Below are 21153 nucleotides of genomic sequence, written 5' to 3'. Positions count from 1 at the left end.
AATATTACACAAAAGGTGTGATAATCCAGATTCGGTTCATTGCGTGTACAAGGTGATGCAGCACCGGGGACCCAAACACTTGTTCTCACTTGGCTGTGAGAATAAGGCCACGTTTGTAGTGAGGATAAGAGAATAACAAAATAAAGTCATCCAGGATGTATCGAACTCACCTAGTTTAAGCAGCCAGCCCTCTCTGTCCGGGTTGAAGAACGTATGCGTCAGGTCATTCCCGTCATCCTCGGGGATCTTAAAGGGTTCGCTCTTGATGCTGTCGTATAGATTCTGGGTGGAGAAAGAAAACGAGAAAAAAAGAGGAACGTTTTAAAATCGAAAACACCTCCAGACACCTTTTCTCCCAAAGCATTCAACCCGGCTTTCACATTTCAGAACAGTGTGTTAAACAAGACATTGACAGACTTGGGAAAGTGAGAGACAGTGATTCAAACTTTGATTCTGAAGCTTGTATTTTTCTACCTAAAAGAAGCCAAGGGCGCTTTGGTAAAGCCGTCGGCCGAGGGTGAACTTGCTCTAATGCGTTTTTCTCTGAGAGAGCGTGAGCTGCAACATCTCAATTAGTGAGGCACGGCTCTGCTTTGCACGGCGGAGCGCTTCCGACGTGGGGTTTATTTTTCCGTCCACGCCACGCTGGATGCATCTGTCGTACCTAACGAGCTAATAAAGCCGAAGCTCTCACCCTGAGTAGGTCCTCCGGGAGGTCTCCTCCCTCATTGATCCCTCTGTTCATGGAGATGAAGCGCTCGACGGGGGCTTGTCTCTGACGTTGGGATTGTGCAGGCTTGTGTTCAGCATGATAATGGCGAATGATAGGACATAGCAGGTGTCTGTGGAGGGAATCATGCAGAGTTTGGTCACCGGGAGACACAAGATACAAGCCCACGACTGTGTGTGTGTGTGTGTGTGTGTGTGTTAGTGCACATTCTTCTGGCCTGGAGTTTATGGGTCAGTGTGATATTTAGCCACTCAGTCCATCTTAAATCATTGAGATCATATTATACAAACTGTATTGAGAAAATACAAAAAAACGTTCAATCGAATGTCTAGACATCAATCCATCAACAGGTTTCTTCTCGCCACAAAAATGTAGGTCTGTCTCATGAAAAGAAAAGTTTAATCAACAAAGAGCTCCATATTCCGGGGACAACAAACCCGTGGAGCCCTTTTTTTGAGGCCACATACGAATCCATTGGTCTTTGAGTCCACATCATAACTCCTGCAGACCTCCACCTCATCCATCTACACGCTAACGGCGCCTGTCAGCATGCGGTGCACTGTGATTTATGACCCCGAGCCCACCGGTCCTGAGAGATGACCAATAACCAAGTCTGGGTGTGTCCCCCACTGCACCACATCAATATTCATCACCTGAGCGGTCACCTGCGTCCTCAACACCCGCTCGGCCAACACGGGAGCAGCACACGCGTGTGGCTGGGGTGGGCGCTAATGGCCACTATCGACCCGTGATTGATTTTAATCATCGCCGCTGGAGACACAAATAGCGATGACTCGGTGGGGAAGTTGGAAACGGAGTAGTAAACAGACTGTTGCTCCTTTTATGATTCTCTAAAAGCAGATATATGTGTAGCCTGGTACTCATTTTTTCCAGTGCTTCAGAAAAAAACGTCTCCGGGGTTGTGGTCACATTTAAAAGATTTATAGAGCCCGAACAGGTCCAGATGTCCATTAGGGCAAGAAAGACAGTCTGAAGCATTGATCTGAGGCTGAGGTGGTCTGGCTGCCCCAAATGATCTATCCTGGACTGTCTAGCTGAGTCTGACTCATATGTCTGCTGCAGTGTGTGTGTGTGTGTGTGTGTGTGTGTGTGTGTGTGTGTGTGGTACCTGTGGACTGGAAGACGCCAGGGTTGCATTGACAGTACCTGGAGGCGAACGCCTCCATCATACGATCGATCTTCTGGGCTTCGCCAGGTAGTCTGAAGCTCCACAGAAACTGCCTACGACATCGGAACAGAGAGAGAAAATGTAATGACTCAGTGGCTTCATGTTAGAAAATATTTTGCAGACCGGTCTTGTAGTCGGATGATACGAAGTAGAAGTTGATTATTAACCAATTCAATAAAATACACACAGGCACATATTCCCACCTGTCAAATAACCATATTATTGAAAACCACAGTGCAATTTATCTTCAAACTAATGAATTCCTGGATACATTTTCCCCTGTAGGATCACTCCTACAAAACCTGCCACTGCAAAAACCTGTTTTCCTTTACCGCAGTGCCCCAACTCGGCCGTCTACTCACCTTAAGGCTTGTACGAGGTTGAGGTCTGCAAACTCATGAAGCTCCACAAACGCCTGAAGGACCTTGATGTTGAAGTCATCCCTGGAGGAGAGGAAGGTCACATGTCGCACATGCTGAACTGTTCAATTCCACTCAAACGGATGCCGGAAAAAGAAACAGGCAGACACCCGCTTTTAATGCGTTCTATCCGTATAATGCATTAGTCTTGTGGGGTCACGTCGAAAGGTGAATGCGTTCATGTCAAGCGTTTGGAAAGAGAGCGCAACCGTGTATGCGGGCAGCGTTAAAAAAAACCCTGTTTTGTTAGGACACTCCTGTCCCCATTGATTTGGGGATTTGGGCCGCTCTGCTCCGCCAGTCCAGACCGCTCATTTCCTGGGGCTTTATGCCGCGGCACATGCAGTGCAGACCTGACGGAGGCCCCCGGGAGATGAAAAAGAAAGGTGGAGGGGGAAACAGAGGGAAAAGTGGAGAGCTCACCGTTCCCCTAAGTAGTCCCCTATGGCTGTTTTGTTGAGCCCTTCGCCTTTGTAGAGGAACTGTGAGATGTCCTCTGGGGTGTGCTGGAGAAGATCGTTCTCCAGAAGAAACTGGATCCCCTGTTTTGGGGAGAAAAAAGAAAAACACGCTCACATGTCTGTTTGACCTGATGGATGGCTCCGAGAAATTTTAGGATTTAATCAACAGTGACAGTTTTATTGATTCTCACATACAATGATATATAAGTTAGGGCTGACCTTTTTAGGGTCCATGTTGAACTTCTTCCTGCCCATGGCGATCTGTTTGTTCCTTTGCGTGGTTTTGCTGAAAACACACAAGAAACATCCATCACGGGACGTTGAAGACAGGGATGTTGTCCCTGAAACCGCTTGGATTGGTTCGGCAAGTTTGTTTATTTACGTCTCTGTCAACTGAAGACCGGAGTGTTCAATTGATCAACCGTGAGGAACGGCTAATTGTGGCTGCGTGTGATTCGTCAGCAGTTCTGCACTTGTTGCGTGAACCGTTTCAACCGTCCGGCAGCCGTTTAGAAGTTTCTCTTCTCCAAAACACGTTCTGCACGCGCACCCCAGGGAACGCTCAACCTCTGGGTGTCCGTGCACGCTCCCTACACTCCCCGTGTGCCCGAAATACCCCGAGCTTTTCTTCCAGCCGCACCTGACACACACACACACACACACACACACACACACACACACACACACACACACACACACACACACACACACACACACACACACACACACACACACACACACACACACACACACACACACACACACACCCTCACTCCACCTCATCAACCAATCAAATGAAACCCTGCAACTAACTGGCTACTGTTTTGTCAGGGGACGGTTCCGCTTCACTCCTCAAACAAAAGGGGGATTAACATGCGCGCAAACACACACACGCACACAGACACAGACACACACACACACACACACACACACAACGACAGGTGTGAGGCTCACAGCGTAAGCCGCTGCATGGCTCAATGCTGCGGCAGATTTGCAAAAAGAAAGAATGAGTCACGTAACAGTTAGTCAATGAAGGAAGTCAACTGGGAAAAAAGAAAAAAAAAGACAGATCAGATGATTGATTAAACATTGAAGTGAAGCAAACATGCAAAACATGTTGTTTCCAGCTCATCAGATATGAGGAGGGGTTGTTTTTTTTCATTTTCTGTCCCGGTGTGGCAATCTGAGGACATCGCAGTTGACAACGCGAAGTGATGGTGGTTGTTCTTCACTCATTCTATTATTTCACAGACAAACAATTTAGGGCCGCGACAACTGGATGATTAGTCAAACCTGTCGAGAATGTTTGCGCGTTTTGCTTTATCTCAATTGTTACAGTTTTGACGTACTTGGGTGCTGCAGTAGGAGACAGGAGGAATGTGAACATTTTATCTCTGCGTTAAAACTGTGATCTTTCATTTTCCCACCTATCGTTCAATCGAGACACCAGTGGGCGGGTGTAATAATAAGCAAAACCTTCTTAGTGAGAAAATGCCTCACCTCTCCCCTACGCAGGTCAGCTGCTCAATCTCAGTCATCACCTCTGCGATCTCAAACTTCAGCCGCTGCAGAGAAGGAAACAAGGAAGCAACTCATATGTTTACTTATTGTTAGCAATGGGTTATCTAGTTAAAACCAATACTATGCAACCTTCACATGGTCATTTTGAGAGGGTATTTCTGCCTTTATTAGATAGTGGACAATAGCATGTAGTTGACAAAATCCCCGTAAAAATAATGTTCCATGTCCGTATTTGACTGGGTTTTTGAGCCTTCAGACGTGTAGAAAACTTCAATAACTCATTTTACAATAAGATCATATTGCACATCCCCACTAATACACACAATAAAGCACATCATTCTTCTTTCAATACTCACTTCAATATCATCCAGAAGCTCCTTTTTCCTGCGCCGTATATTCGACAGCTCATCTCTTTCCTCCACAGACAGGTCCTCAGGTACTGGAAAATACAGAGAGACGGGTAAATGAAAGCGCATGTGTGTGAGCGAGGGATGGAGGGAGGGACGGGGTTAAGGGAACGGATTAGATTAATTCACCTTCCCAGTCACACGGATTATTAAACCTGGCAGTGTTCAATGGATCCATCCCAAAGACATTATTTCAAGGATTTCAATTAATACACTGCACAACAGAGACGAGTCTAAACACTCAGACATTTGTTTATAAAAGGTTGAACATTCCTTCAACCCCCCCCCCACCCATTCTTTCTTGTAAGTCTTTGCTCAGTGTATATTTAGTGCCATGGAAAGTTGAATTACCTGCTCATCAAACCAGCAAATGTACCAGTAATTGACAAATATTATTTTTGGAGTTGCTACAAGTAGCTGAAATGCCCGGACGGGTATTTGTGACACGTCTATACAGTTTGTTAGTGTAGCCAACTGTCTGTATCTCATGTTTGTTCCCCGCCTTTAGACATTTTAGGAGCAGGTGTGAGAGGTAGAAGAACTTTCTCATGCGGACCATGTTAAAACCACAGAAACTCGCTGGAACCTGCTGGAAAGGAGATCACTCCCATAAAAAACATCCTGTGTGTTTGACACACACACACACACACACACACACACACACACACCCGTCCCTCCCACTGGGCATCTGGCGAGGCCGGACCACTCAAATATTGGCTTTGAGATACTCAACTGTCGTCGGGCCCTCATTTTGGGTAATAACACAGCAGAGAGAGAGAGAGAGAGAGAGAGACACACTTCATGCAACATGCATGCGTGACTGCACGAGCACACAAACACCGTGTGCACAGGTGTGAACACACAATACAAACGCCATGCATACGCATTTGTTCTATTCCCCCACTGTAGGTCCCCAGGTGCCACCGGCTTATCTTTCATTTAACTACGCCATGTAAACCAGCCCCCCACACGCCCGCCCACCCCCACCCTGCTCTCCTCCAACACATCAGAAAACAGGGATCCACTTGAGAGCGAGATGAAGTAGGTCACTTTCACATGGAGCTATGGCAGATTGTGCTTCTCCTATGCTGATTCCTTCACACATGCACACACTCCCCCTCTCACTCTCTCTGCCCCCCCACTCCCCGCACAGTGCTTGAAGTGGGGGTGTTAGCAGATTAAAATCCCCCAACTGAACCATACCGCTAAGCAGCTTTGCAATTCAGACGTTTTTTTCCCCCCAGTTGTTTCCCCACTGACTGTAAATAAGTAGTTATTTCCTCTCAACTTTATCTATCCGCGGCATCTCTATCCCTCGCTCATTAAATCCTCCCCTCAGTCTTGCTCGGTAAGACAAAGTGACGGAGGCAGCATGGGCTCTTAGCTTGGGCTTGGAGCTCCTGGTATCACAAAGCGGCAGCCAGTCAAGAGAGCAGGCATCCAGATGGCTGTGTGATCATTTCTCTTTCGCACGTGATGCTCACACAGTATTACGTTAACGTTTGCACTGTTGAAGCATTCCAGGAAGACAGATGAGAGAAAAACAGAGCTCATTTTAAAAAAGGATACTAATGGGATACGGATGCCATGTCTACCGGGCGCTGTGTAGTCGATTAAAGTGAAGGTTCTGCAGGGCTGACGAGGATTTAGAAAAGAAAAAAGTATGTGTGTGAAAAGGACCACAAACCGCAAAGAAAGGCGGAAAAACTCAATGAGATGGAAGATAAAACAGATAGAAGACATCTTCACACTCTGCGCTTCCTTTGCTCTCTCTCCTTCAGTTAAACAGCCTCATGTAGCAGTAATTGTGGAGCAAAGTGACCCTGAAGGCAACTCCTCCACCCCTCCAGGCCGAGAGGGCTCGTACGGACCGGAGAACAGATTGTACGGGACGGATTGCTGCATCTGTCGAATCTGTTTTCGTCCTGCCATCGCGGTAGCATGAGGAAAATGCAGAGTAATCTGATATCGCTGTGTGGACATCTACCGCTGTTCAGCTGAGAGTGGACGTCTAGTCAATTATGCATGAAAGTCTGCGACGGAGCGCATGTTTCCGTGAGTGGATTCCCGTGGAGAGCAGCGCCCCCCCCATTAAGAAAAAAGAAAATCCATATTAGGTCAAATACAAACCCTCCAACCTTAGCCTCATATATTATCGCTCATCGCTCATGAACATGCATTGTTCCAGCGATGATCAATACATAATCATAATCGTTGCACCTTGCACGCTTGGCCTTCAACGCCCCCCCCCCCCCCCCCCTCCCTCTTAAAGCATGCACCAATGAGTAGCTGCCACTGCGCTCTAGTTCTCTCTGACAGACAAGTGGTAAAGATGTCCTCAAAGGAAAGGTCAGCAGGTTTGAAACGTCCTCTTTTCGATGTAACATTGTCTTTTAGCTTTCTCCTCTCGGTCGGGCGTGAGACCAACGGGTCAACGCCTTCTCGGGGTGTTGGCAAATAAGGTCACCAAAAATAAGGGTCAACGCGCCGCCCCGGCAGCACGGACGCGGTGGCATTTAACGGCCGCACACTATCAACATTAAAATGTGCACAATATTCTTAATATTTCAAAATACTCCGTTCTTCAAGTATCGGGAAATTTCCATCTGTCCAGGTTTCAGTTGGTCCATCGTCAGGGGCGACGTCCCGTGACTGCATTAAAGCTGCAACCGCTGCTCTAGACGGTCACTGAGGTCGTAAAGAGGGAAAAACATACGATCACATGCAAATGATTCGATCCACTGATAACAGGAGCTTTGTTTCAGCTCAATGCAGTTCTTTGTTGGAGTCGGCGTTTGGTCAACTGTAAAACCACTCAGGGTCTTGAATGATGCGCCACTTCCCCGTTTAGGCCCCGGCACCGACAGGAAGACCTCAGTCCTGGTGGAGTCTAATCTCTCATGCTGCTGGAGAGACTTGGATCGGTTTCAAGCGTCCGAGGAGCCTTTTCCTTGGCAAGATCGCAGAGTCGGATGACCCGACGCGTATGGCGAGGGACGTCTCTCCGATACCCTTGGCTCCGAGGTCAGCGGAGAGCCGGGTTTGGCATGCTGATTATGTTCCCCCAGCGGTCAACTTGGTGAGATGTCTTTCAACCGTCACGCCAATCGAATTACAGTAAAACAAATGCAGCTCAACTTGGCTAAAAATACATTTTACAATCCGACCAAAAGTGAAACACTTCCGGATCTTCAGCACGCTCTAAATTGAACAATGGAGCAATGCGACGATGTCCACTGTGATTAGAGCCGCTCTTCCCGTAACGGCGTCCACGCGGGGAGGGCAGAGGTCGTCCCCGCCGCAGGCTAATTAGGGAGCAGGTATGTGTGCGTAGTGCACGTATGTAAGAAAAACAAACCTCAAAAAGGGCTCAGGTTCGTTTTATGAAATCTCTCCATGCAGGTAAAAAACAGTAACCCAACTCAATATGACCACTTTCGGCATTAAAAAGCTCACAATCCCTGAATAAAGTACGCACCACCTCGCCTTTTCCTCTCTCCAGTCCCCGTGACGACTGACATGCCATCGGCCGAAGCGCCTCGTGTCCTTGTGGAGGTCAGCGCTGCGGCTCAGCTTTTAGCAGCTTGTTTGCCGCTGATGTACCTGTGAGATGGCTCGTAGGTGCGGGGTAATTGTTTCCCCCCCTCGGCATTACTCCTACACAGCTCTCAAGCGTGCGGAGACACACACAGGGACACACACACACACACATGCACAGTTTGCCAGTCGTGGAATGAAAATAGGCCACATTCCTCCTACTGCAAACCTGCCAGTCTGCTCCATCCAGTTCGTCTACTCTCGTCCCTTCTTTTCCTCCAATTCATTCAGCATTTTAGTCAATTGTGCGGTTTAACCTTTGTGTTATCTGTCATCACACACACACACACACACACACACACACACACACACACACACACACACACACACACACACACACACACGGCTCCATTACCTGGAGAAGCCTCAGCTCTAATGTCAGCCCAAAGAAGGCAAGACAGGCTGTTTAGTCAGGTGACACGTACTGCTCCGTTGTAATAATTAATAGAGGAGATGACGGCTGGAGAGCATCAACAAACGAGTGGAGCTGCTCCGTGTTCACTGGTGGGATTGGGATCCTCAGTTATTTGGGTCAAAACTTTGGAGTGCCGGTGGCGTTAAATGGAACAGAGGGAGAACCAACACAGCCACTGCGCTTCGTCTTCTGCAATCAAAGGGTAACTCCACCGCATTTCAGAGCAATCTGGCCTGTAGTTAATGATATTTTTCAGTTTGGAGAATTTTGCATCGCTGGGGGTTGAAAAGCTCCGGCGTCATCTGCAGGAATAAAGACAACAACTTGTCTCTTAGAGGACTAAAGCTGCGGCTTACTTGCATCAAAGTGATTTTTATTTTTTGAAATACTGAATGATTCTTCCAGGTCTGCAGCAGTAGCTTGTTGTCGGGCCTCATCTTAGAAGAGACGTCACCAACGTTCCCTTTATGAATTTTTTTTTTTTTAAATCTGAGGTTACATCAAAAACGCAACACGGCCGTTTGAATTCTTCAAAGCCTCAAACGCGCTACGACACAATCCCTTGAAGTGAGACGGTCTCTTCACAGGACGCACTATTCCCAGTCACTCATTCATGAACGAGCACTGCGTTTGCCAAATTTCCTGCTGAAAGAAACGCCTCCTCGTCCCTTTGGATTTAAAAACCAGCTTTCCGATTGGTTTATTTGTGGGTCGTTATACATCAAGATGCTCAGACAAATTAGTTGAGTGCTTGGGACAGCGGGATATCTTGTTCTTTATCTTTGCTCAATTAAGAGCTCGACTGTGAGTCTCTCATTAGGATTGTTGATCTTTCCTCACATGCAATTTCCTCTACAGCAAAGCAGTGGATTATTTTTACTATGTTCATATTTGTTTCTTACACAGTTTGGCGTGTTTGTAGCGGATAAAAGTCTTTCAGCCATCCGTCGAATTCACGTTTCTCAATGACCATCTTTTACAAAATAATACACCTACACCGTCAAGCCAAAAAAAAAAAGAATATTCCATGAGATCTTTTGACTCTAATAGTAGCGACATTTTCTTTATAAGATCAAAACTCAACACAGAGTCATCTTTGCCTACCAGCATCCACAACAGATTGTTAACATTAGCAGCCGCTGCAAAACTAATCTGAAATGAGCCATTAAAAAAAAAGAAAAAGGGAACTTTTTTTGGTACTTTTACTCTCAAAGGAATGCAGGACTTTTAAAGGGAATTTCTACAGTGGTTTAGCAATTTTTACTGCAGTATCAGCAAAAAGACTGCAGTGCTTATTCCAACACTGCTCATTTTAGTTTTAGACTTTAGACTAGATTTTAAAAAAATGAAACGTGTGAGTGAACCACAATACTTAGTTGTGGGGTTGTATTCTCTGTGAGTACAGAGAATTCCTCAAGAAGCTCTCAGCAGGGCTTCAGTAAGCCCCCCCCCACACAGTCCTGTGACTCACTCAGGACGCGACTGTAGTGTGCAACCTGAAGACGGTCTGGTCCAGAGGCCCCAGGCAGACCGTCACGGCTCGCAGACACAGAGAGAGAAACTTGACGGAGGCTGTTTACGTTGCGTTCGGGCCTGTGGGAAACAGTACAGCGGAGATACGACACAGACGGAGAGAGAGAGAGAGAGAGAGGGGGGGGGAGACGGCGGAAAGTCGGAGAGACAATCCAGCTGCCAAATAGCATCCCCGTCTGCTTTTGTTATCCAAAGACAGCAGGAAGGAGAGGAGGCGGATGAGGAGGAGTGAGAGAGAGTTCATGATGGAGTGAAAACCTGAGCCAGGATTTCTCTACTACGCAAAAACATGTGGGCGATTCGGGTCAAGGCATCGCTCTTTGCCCGGTCTCTGGAAAGGGGTTTTCCAGATCAGGAGCCTCCGGAGTCAGTTCCCCCCCCCCCCCTTTAGCCTCTAAATCTCACGAGTTGAGCACAGCCCCGAAAATAAACATCATCTGTAATTCTTGCGTCACCTCACAGACATTAGATTTTTTCCCACAATAGCAAGAGGAAAGTTGGATGAAAACAGCAGGGATGAAGACTGTGTTGGCGAATGCTTTGTGGTATTAATAGTCAAATTGATTTAACCCTGTCATAACAAATACGTATTGCAGTTAGAAGGTGAATGGTGGGGATAAAAAAGCTCAAGGCTTTGACACCAAACATCAAGCTTTATGTTTTGCATCCCAAAATTGAGTTTGTGCATTGCATTAGAGAAATTGTTATATGTTATAATAATTAAGCGCACAGTGCAACAACGAACATAATCAAAAACAAAAAACAATATTTTCGAGCTCCCTTTGAATTCATTTTTTTTCAAAACCCATTAGCCTTTCTTATTATTTTATTTAATAATATGTTTTCTTTCTCGCTATCTTTCTCATGATCCCTCCTGTGGTTAGAACCTCTGGATTCATCTGATGAGAAAAGAGCAAATATCCACAAAATATGTAAAAAGTTTACTTCTTATCTCATCTGACCAAACAGTAGTAGAGTTGGTATTCCCCCGTCTTTTACGACTCAAGGCCGGGAAAGATGTGGGAAGCACAATGTTTCACCGTGAAACTAAGCACATGTGAGGCCTCCTGACCGCCTGCAGGCACGTATGACATCCAAGCAGCTTGCTGAGATCTGCTGATGTTTTCAACATCAGGATCCCGTCGCTCTGGCCACAAACCATTATCAAGTGAAAACAAAGCGGGTTTCATTGAGCTCTTGTGCACCTGCTTACTGCTGGACATCGGAGAGATTAAAAACACGTGCAAAGGAAGCGGCGTCCGAGAGCCACCGTAAATCTCTCGCCCTCTAAAACACACCCTCGGGCCGCTCTGTTACAGTGGTCCTGACCCACTCAAAGCCCCCCGTCGCAATCAATCGTACGCAATCTTCATCCGCGGGAGCGCTGACATTGATGCGTCGTGAGTTACGGGCCGAGGAGAGAAAGTGTGTGTGTGTGTGTGTGTGTGTTCATAGTAATCGGGGGCAGGACGACAACCCCTCAAGGAGCTGCCGCCGTCACTGGAGAAGGACCCGGTTAAAGATGCCCTGGGGGGGGGGCATCGAGGTCGCTCATTTTGTGCAACGCGGCCCTCGCTTACGGCAGCACGAGCTCTCCGTTACCTCGGAAATCAATTTCCCAAGTGAAGGGCCAGAGCAAAGGACAGGAGCCTAAAAACACTGGGGAAGTGACAGTGAGCGGCCTGAGCCCCTGACCTATAATCCACAAACTGCTATCCATATCCCTCCCCACTGGATCCCCTCCATCGCAGCCCACCCTAATCCTCTGTGTGCACACCGTATGAAGATATACACACTCACAATCATGCATGCCCATAAGCATACACACACACACACACACAGACGTGAAATAGTGGAAGCAGAGAAGCACGAGCGATGCACATCTGGGCTTGAGCCTCGCACCACTAACCTACTAACACTACTTTGAGAATCGGAAGGCAGCATCAGCCTCTCTTTGCATCCGTGCCACTGCTGCACGTCTTCATCCACACACCCACAGACATGCGCATGTGTAGATACACGCCGACAGGTTCCTCAAGTAGCCGCTGCCGTCGCTGCCACTCCGAGTGGCACGGAGGCGACGGCGGGGAAAGGGAAGGCCGCGACTGCAGCCACCTCGGCCCGTTTTGCAGCGGCGGCGGCGCAGTCACAGCTCATCCGCTCTCCCCACGAAAGAGCAATTAATTTTGCATGATGCAGCAGCATCTCGCAGCAGAGTGTGGGTAATGGGTGGAAACATGCCCATTTTGCACCAAAAAAAAAGCGAGACTGGCAAAGACTGTGTAGTAGTTCACTGACACGTTGACCCTCCAGAGTGTTAAAAATCCCCCCTCAAAAGCCGGCGTTGGAGCGGCAGTGCCACGAGCCCCAGGGGAGCCGACGGTGAGAGGCTGGACGTCGGCCAGAGGCGACCACACACACACACACTCACACACACACACACACATAAACAAGACTGGGACATGCAGAGCTTATTACGTGTTTTGTAGGATTAAATCAGTCTAAAAACAGTTTAAGTAAGACAAGTGAAAGCAATTTTCCAAAATTGATGCTTAAATTTGTCTTTATGACATGTAATGAAAGAAATGAAATCTGTATGTCTGTGTGCTGAGGCCACTAGATGGAGGGGAGGAACACACCTCTTTCCTGTATCATCAGCAGGTCAAACCAACTGACATTATTGTTCCAAACCTCCCGTTTCCTGTCCGCTCCGCTGTGCCTTCTCTTCCCCTTTCTGACACACACACACACACACACACACACTAATAGAAGCCATGAACTCTCACAAAAGGCCCAAGTGGAGCGGGAAGTTCTTTGCCTGAAATTCCTCTTGGCACATACTTGAACCTCCTGGGACCTTTCCGGACACTCCGATTCCTCGTTGCAAAGGGGAGCAAAAATGTCTTGATTTGCTTCAGGTCTCCACTTCAACGAGCCAAAGCCAACGTGACGAAGACGCGTCCCGGTCTGTGACTCTGTTGAGCAGCAGAGCTTTACTGCACAGCCCTGTGTGTTATAATGAAGAGGAAACTGGAAACTCGTGTACTTTTCCTTCTCTGTCCCAGACAAAAAAGAAGCCACACCAGCAGCGTCAAAGCCACTTATAAAAGTACTTGCAAAGAAAACAATCAAAGTCCAAGGGGATTTGCATACACGCCTCGTGTTCACTTTCAGCTTTACTTTTATTCATGGGAGTAAACCATGTCCCAATATGGGACGTTGACTTCCACGTGGGTCAGTCTGACTCAATGTCTGTCGAGTCCAACTCAAGCCCCCTGAAGGCGATGTCGTGGCTAAGTGAAACGGGCAATCGGATATCCGGGGAGGACAAACTCAACAAGGGCTCTCTGTGCTCGCTGACCTTTTTGTCACGCGCACTGACTTCAGTCCGTACAGTAACGTGGAGCCACGTACGGAGGCCACAGCTCCTTTTTTATCTCCCCATCAGCCTCTCAAAGCAGTTACTGAGCCGTGCGAGCCGGACCGCCGGTGCGTGACAGTCTGAGGGAGCAGCGAGAGTCAAAACATTAAAACACACACACTCTCTTTAAGAGGGACCAGCAAATCACCCAAACACACACGTTCACAAAAAAACAAATTAATATCGCTAAAAAAAGAAAAAAAAGTGTATCGACATAAGTTGTGTCTTAAAGGAATAGGTCAACATTTTGAATAAAAGGTTTCTTCGCTGTCTCGTCAAGAGTTCGATGAAAAGATTTATTATATATTTAGAATCGCTTAGCTTAGCACAAACTGGAAACAAAATCCCCTCATACCAGCACACGCTGCGTCTTGTTTGATTAATCTGTATGAAAAACCAAGAGTAAAAAAAATGACTCTTGTTCCGTGGATCTCCCACCACATGAGCTGCCACGCTTTTAGCGTGGAGGGAAACGGGACGGGGCCTCTGCTGCACCGGGCCCACTCGCGCTCCCCAACGTCCTGTGGGCCCCCTCGTGTCCTTGGCCGCCACACACGCAGAGGACACGTCCTCACCGCCTGCAAAAGTAAAACACCATTCTCTGGAGATATCCACGATACAGGTGACCCCTGTGAGAAGCCCACATATGGGGAGGGAAGATATTCAGTCCGGATCCGACTAAGAGGTGAAAGCATCATTTGTTTCTCATACTTTCCGGGCGTTTCTTTCTCGGGCAGCTGACGGCGTGCGGGGCTGTGGAGAAAAAGGGCGGCAGCTGCAAATCCAAGCCGAGAGGTAAATGGCTGGTTTTCTTTTCTCCGCATCCGAGTCATTCGTTTTCCCGGTCATCGATGAGAGTGATGGACAAACTAACGCTTGCACTCGATGTTGCAGCGGGACGACAGCCGCTGTTGAGATATTTCATCCTGGTACAAAGTGGTCGACCAACCCACCGACCGAACCCCCCCCCCCCCCCCCCCCCCAAAAAAAAAACAGGAGCAAAGTATTGGTACTCTCTCCGGGCAGGTGAAACTGGAAAAAGAAAAAAAACGCAGAGAAGATGGAAAAGGAACGTCGACAGAATCAGAAGTGTGACGTGGTCCTGATGCTGAGAGTGAGTTGATAGTGACGGACTTCCATTGAGAGAGAAACTACTGTAACTTCCAGGAGCCAATCGGGTTCACCACAGCTCTCCCTGTCCTTGTCTCTCACTGGCGGCGCTCTATACTTATTTGGCCATCTTCCAGCTGCTCAGGCCCACAAACCCCCACCCGCCGTCGCTGCCGCCGCCCGCCTTCTCCCATCCACACATGTCTCCTGTCTCGCTGCCTCGTTTCCTCCCAGACATCTCACCATCGCGGCTGCTGCGACTGGGTCTCACTCTCGGGCCTTCGCTGTCACGCCTCCGTTCCGTCCTTCGCGCCTTTTTCTCGCCGTCTGTTCTCCATCTGACACCTCGCTCTGTTCACCCCCCTGCGCTCCCGTCTCACTCGACCCGGGGCTTGTTAAAAGTGTGCGTGTCCCTTTAAAAACACAGATTTGAACTCAACCAACCTGCCAGCGCGCCTCGCCCCCCCCTCGCGCTAAGTACATCGATGTCAATGATCCTTTTTTTGGTTCGGCCACCACTCTGCCGAGGGCTCACGTGTGGCCGCTGAGTTGTTCTGATAAGAAGCAGCAATTTGTGGATGATGTTCCCAACTGTTCGACACAAAACTATCCACCGGAACCACAAAAAAAAGAAGGAGCCCCTGCAGTCTCTCGTCCTGCAGCATCCAGGACTTTATCGATTGCAGTTGAAAAAAATCACACGTTCACAATCTGCTCAGTTGTAGTAATTCTAGTAGATCTTCACTGCACACGAGGCCAAAAGGCAAAATGAATGATCTCTGCGAGTGTGCGAGTCTGTGTGCCTGTGTGTGTGTGTTTATGCTTCCGGCGGCTGTCAGCTATCCCGGGTCACCATCAGCCCGCACCATATGTCTGTCTGTGCGACCGCGCTGACGCGTCCCACCGCTGGAGGCCGGGGTGAGGGGGGGGGGGGGGGGGGGGGCCGCAAACAGCCCGGTGACAGCTTCATGCCTGCATGCCGTGCATAGCGGCGCTCCGGCAGTGAGCATGTGGGACCGACCGCAGCGGTGACTAACAGAGGTGAGACAACATGAGCAACGGTTTCTCACCTGCAAGATTGCAGTTTGGGATTATAGGTTTAGCAAGACCACCCCCCCCACACAAGAGTGACCACCAGCCCACAGCTGACTTAGAGAAACACCAGTCTAGTGGCCACAGCACCAATACCACGCTGATGATGCACTTGCTCATCATCTCTGTTGAAATTAGGTCAATCTTTCTACCTTCACACATACTCTTGAAAGCATCACAACACCAAATGAATGAGTGGGGGAGAGTGGGGGGGGGGGGGTTGCCCATTTTGGAGGCGACTGCATGTCAGATATCTTTGCAGGAAAATGCTGATGTGGGAAGGACGAGATTAACGTGGCTACTAATCGCAGAGAAATGACCGCCAACGTCCAAATCCATGTTATTAATATCGTCAATGTGTGACACACGTCTCCTCGCTGTTAGTACTGGAACAGCTACACTTTATCGGTCGGAATTGCATGGAATTAAATCCTACCTTGGTTGTCCTCGTCCATGTTTGCAGCCTAAAAATCAACGACCCCCCCAGCAAAAAAAAAACGGTCACAAAAACTTCCCTTGTGTGCGAGAAGAGGCTCCGATACAAGCGCTCCCTTAACGTCCAGGACGCTTTCTTCTTCTTCTTCTTGCTCGCTACACAGGTTGTCTCATTGGCAGCGTCTTCTCCTTTTTGCAAATGTTGTGGCCATTTACGCCGCTCGGTCGCGTAGCGGTGCCTCCGGTCCCCGTCGGTCCCCGTCGGTGGGCAGAGGCTGCGGCGGAGGCGTGTGTTCGTCACAGCGGCGGAGCGCGTTGCCCTCAGCGCCTCCACATACGCCTTCACTCCACTAGCGCCGGGAGAGTAGTCGACATTGCTGCGTCAAGCTGGCCGGGGCAACCGCCGGAACAATGCCGGAAGTGCTGCTGAGCACATTTTCAGAATAAGAGTCACAGTTTGGCGTGTCACGGAGTTTATTTTATTTTGAAGGTACTAACAGGAAGTCATTGCCCCGTCTCGGCGGCGCTACACTGCTCCTGCTGCGCGTCACCGTTCATCGCCGAGCGGAGCCCACGTGACTCCAGCCAATAATGACATTAGACCCATAGTGTTTTTTATTGATTATCCGACACGGTTCGAATATGCTGTCACATTCGGTACATCCCTTTACGAATTAAGTAATTTAACCTCACATGTAGCTGAATCGATTAGAAAATAGAATTAATTTAGTATTGATTATTTTGCATTACTTTCAGTTGTGGAGGAAGTATGTAGATCATTTAAATAATCTTGTATAGCTAAATAATACTCGATTAGAGTTCAGTGTCCTGCATAAAAATGCACATTAGGTCAATCAGATTATCAGATAAATGTACTTTCAACTACAACGTAGTAGCATAATGATGCAAATTGTTAACGTGCAGGAAATGTTATACCCATTTCTTTGACAAGCTTCATTTAGCTTTTGCGGATTGATGGCTTTATAAATTGCACGATTATAAAGTACATCAAAGAAGCAAATTCAGTTCATCTAAACACTGCAACAATGTGAGGGTTTGAATGTTCAGTTTGTCCTTTAGAGAGCAGGGAGAGTATTAAAAAGGCAACATATTCATAAAATTGAAAGGTTTGTGGTCTGTGTAAACAGCTGCTTACCTCTAACATATGTCAGAAAATAACATGGCTGATTGAAGAGCTCCACATAACTGCCCCAATTTCAATGAAATAACATCACCCTATTGTGCAGTAATACAAAGAGCTGTCAATGCAAAATACAAAAAAAGGGATTTCAGATCACTGTAAGGAATTATGGACGAGACTCTTACATAAGCCGGCTGAGCGACCAGGTTGAGGAAGAGTGGGATGAGGCACACACACACACACACAGACACACACACCGAAATGAAGAGAGAGAGAGCTTGTTTCTACAACACACGCGGTTTCAATTATAGCATTCCTGCCTCCGCAGAGAAGGAGGGGCTCTCACTTCCTGTATGCATTACTCCGATGGTCAAGCATGAACAGATGTTTTAACGTATTCATTCATTCATTTGTTTATTCGTAGGTGTCTCTTTTGGACAAATGTTTCGCTCTCCGAACCTAAACAAAGGGACATTCTCTAGACATAACACAAACAGTTATCTCCATCGCATATAGTCAGGCTAAGGCTACAACGTCACATATATTTGTTAAAGAAGAATAAAAAGCAAATTATTCTCTCTTTTCAGGTTCAATTCAATTTGTTTGTAAAACTGCATAAAATCTTTGCACTTTAAAAGTGCATGATCCCTTTTATGGGTAGACATACTCTCAGCACATTAGACAAAAATCCTAAGAATGCTTCACCATCTTCCAAAATGCTCCGAGTGATAGGGGACAAAGCGAGAGGATCAAATGAGTCATTTTCCAATTCACATTAGCAAGATTACACAATCCACTGAACCCCCGTCACTCTGGCAAAATCCAGCCTGTAGAACCTGAACTTACACCTAAACGCTCTGATCACACTAACGGTGACGGGTTGCTGTGAAGATCTCACACATTTGGGTACGTGCATCCACACAGTGTTTCTTCTCTTTGCACCTTGACACCAAACGTAGGTTTAGTTTTGAGGTTTTAAGCCGACAAAATTCCTTGAGATGCACACGACTTAGAGGAAAGGAAAACCTTAGCAAAGCGAAATCTGGGTGAAGCGACAGAAAACATCTTTCTTTCCTCTGGTTATGAGGTTTCACATGTTAGGTTGATGGATGCAAAGCAGTTATCACATAGATTTGAATGCCAGTTTGAATGTTTTCTTCGCTACAAGTGGAAAATAGGTCATATGCATAATTTTGGCACTAGCTTTGGGAATACGGTTGGACAAATAGGGTGTTACTGTCCGTTTGTGTCAGTGCAGAGTCCGGTCAAGCAGAGCATCCTCAGTGAAGTATCAAGTTCCATTAAGAGCAATTAGATTGCCGACTCCCAGTGCGCTCTATACCACATAAGCGTGTAATGCTAATGTGTTTATGAGTCACCGGAGAAACTTCTCGCTGTGGCCCAGATATTCTGTGATCATTTTAAAAATCAACAAAAATCGCAGTTAGGCTCAGGCCTTTTGGCCACGTCACGTCAACGCAAAGTCGTGTGATTAAGTCTGTGGAAGCCTGTGGCTGGAGGTGAACATGGGTGTGTGTGTGGTGGATGGGGGGGGGTTCGGCCTGTCTGTGTCTCGTGCCGCTGAGGTTGCGCACGTTCCCTCAGGGAGATCCTCGTCTGGCAGATTAGGCCGATCATCATGGGAAACGTCTGTGGTTCTCCTGACCGACTTCACGTGACCCTGATTGAGCAGTCGTACCGCTTCACATGCTCCAGTCGCCACGGCGATGCCCGCGGGGGGGGGGGGCTCGCCTCCTCCCTTTTTTCAACAACTGGCCCAACCCATAATTACAAACACACGCGGAGATGCACAAGCAACCCACGTTTCCCAACCTCCGAATCACTCCCATCACGATGTCAACATCTTCGCCGTAGAGACGGGGATCAGCGTAGCCTGTGTTTGGAGTGAGGGAGGAAACTGTGGTTCAGAATTCTGTTGATTGTAGGAGGTTATTTCGTTGAAGCATTGAAGATTTGACACAGGGGAGTTTGCCACAACGGGTACTTTCCTTAAGTCATTTTTAGTTTCCCTTTTGTGAGGTATATAATGCAAATGTCTAATTTCCCCGAAAATGGTCCTCCGGTCATCCTCCTGGGTGACTTCAACATCCAGACAGAGAAGTCATCTGACCTCGTACACCTACTTTCTTCCTTCGCTCTGTCACTCACTCCCTCTCCTCCTACTCACAAAGCCGGCAATCACCTTGACTACATCTTTACTAGAAACTGCTCTACCACTAACCTCTCTGTAACTCCACTTCATGTGTCTGATCACTTCTTCATCTCTTACTCCCTTCCACTCTCTATAACTAACAAACCTCCTTCATTGACTAACTCTATACCGGCTCGTCGCAATATTCGCTCCCTCTCTCCCTCCTCGCTGGCATCCTCTGTTCTATCAGCTCTCCCTTCAACTGACTCCTTCTCACTCTTGCATCCGAACGCTGCTGCAGAGACTCTCCTCTCATCTCTTTCCTCCTCTCTAGACTCTCTCTGCCCTCTTACGACACGACGGACTGGCAAATCCCCTCCGGCTCCGTGGCTGTCTCAACCGGTCCGTGCCATGAGAGCCACCATGCGAGCGTCGGAAAGGAGATGGCGTAAATATAAACGACCTGACGACCTGCTTGAATTTCAATCTCTCCTCTCCTCGTTCTCTGCCTCTATCTCTGCTGCCAAAAGCTCTTTCTACCAGTCCAAAATCGAATCCTCATTCTCTAACCCCAAAAAACTCTTCTCGATCTTCTCCAATCTCCTCGAACCCCCTACCCCTCCTCCCCCCTCCACCCTTCTTCCGGGAGACTTTGTCAACTACTTCACCAAGAAAATAGCTGACATACGCTCCTCCTTCTCAAACCCACCACCTACTTCTCGCGTCCCACCGACCTCACCTCTTTCGCCCTCACTTCCCTCTTTCACCGCCCTCTCTCCTAACCAAATTCTTACCCTAGTAACCTCTGCCCGTCCGACCACCTGCCCTCTTGACCCCATTCCATCACATCTTCTACAATCTATCGCACCTGACCTTCTTCCGTTCCTTACCTTTCTCATCAACAACGCTCTGTTATCTGGCTGTTTTCCCAATTCTCTGAAGGAGGCAAGAGTCAACCCTCTCCTGAAGAAACCCACCCTCAACCCTTCTGAAGAAAACAACTACAGACCGGTCTCTCTTCTTCCCTTCTTGTCCAAAACCCTTGAACGTGCTATCTTTAATCAACTCTCCTCTTATCTCCACTGTAACAACCTCCTTGACCCCCACCAGTCAGGTTTCAAGGCAGGCCACTCTACAGAGACTGCTCTCCTTGCTGTCTCTGAGCAACTCCACACTGCTAGAGCCGCCTCTCTCTCCTCTGTCCTCATCCTTCTGGACCTCTCTGCTGCATTTGACACGGTCAACCACCAGATCCTTATTTCCTCCCTTCAAGAACTTGGTGTCACAGGCTCTGCTCTCTCCCTTCTCTCGTCCTACCTCGATGGCCGCACCTACCGGGTAACCTGGCGAGGATCTGTGTCGGAACCGTGTCCTCTTACTACTGGAGTTCCTCAGGGTTCCGTGCTGGGTCCCCTCCTGTTTTCGCTTTACACCAACTCTCTTGGCGCTGTCATTCGCTCGCATGGCTTCTCCTACCACAGCTATGCCGATGACACCCAACTAATTCTCTCCTTCCCTCGCTCGGACACC

At 48.0% G+C, this 21153-nt stretch overlaps 1 protein-coding gene across 1 annotated transcript in view; it reads right to left on the bottom strand.

Moving 5' to 3' along the window:
• cyth3b (cytohesin 3b) overlaps window positions 1–16700 on the bottom strand; it is a 22410-nt gene extending 5710 nt beyond the window's left edge. The window contains 10 exon segments of the mRNA XM_040191796.2: window positions 171–282; window positions 695–765; window positions 768–842; window positions 1860–1972; window positions 2282–2362; window positions 2762–2880; window positions 3019–3085; window positions 4300–4364; window positions 4677–4759; window positions 16332–16700. Of these exon segments, the coding sequence (XP_040047730.2) occupies window positions 171–282; window positions 695–765; window positions 768–842; window positions 1860–1972; window positions 2282–2362; window positions 2762–2880; window positions 3019–3085; window positions 4300–4364; window positions 4677–4759; window positions 16332–16350 (805 nt within the window). The 5' untranslated portion in view covers window positions 16351–16700.
• Between the last annotated feature and the right edge of the window lie 4453 nt (window positions 16701–21153).

The sequence above is a fragment of the Gasterosteus aculeatus genome, chromosome 11 (genome assembly GCF_964276395.1).
Source record: "Gasterosteus aculeatus chromosome 11, fGasAcu3.hap1.1, whole genome shotgun sequence".
Taxonomy (NCBI): Eukaryota; Metazoa; Chordata; class Actinopteri; order Perciformes; family Gasterosteidae; genus Gasterosteus; species Gasterosteus aculeatus.
This window is presented reverse-complemented; position numbering and strand designations above follow the sequence as displayed.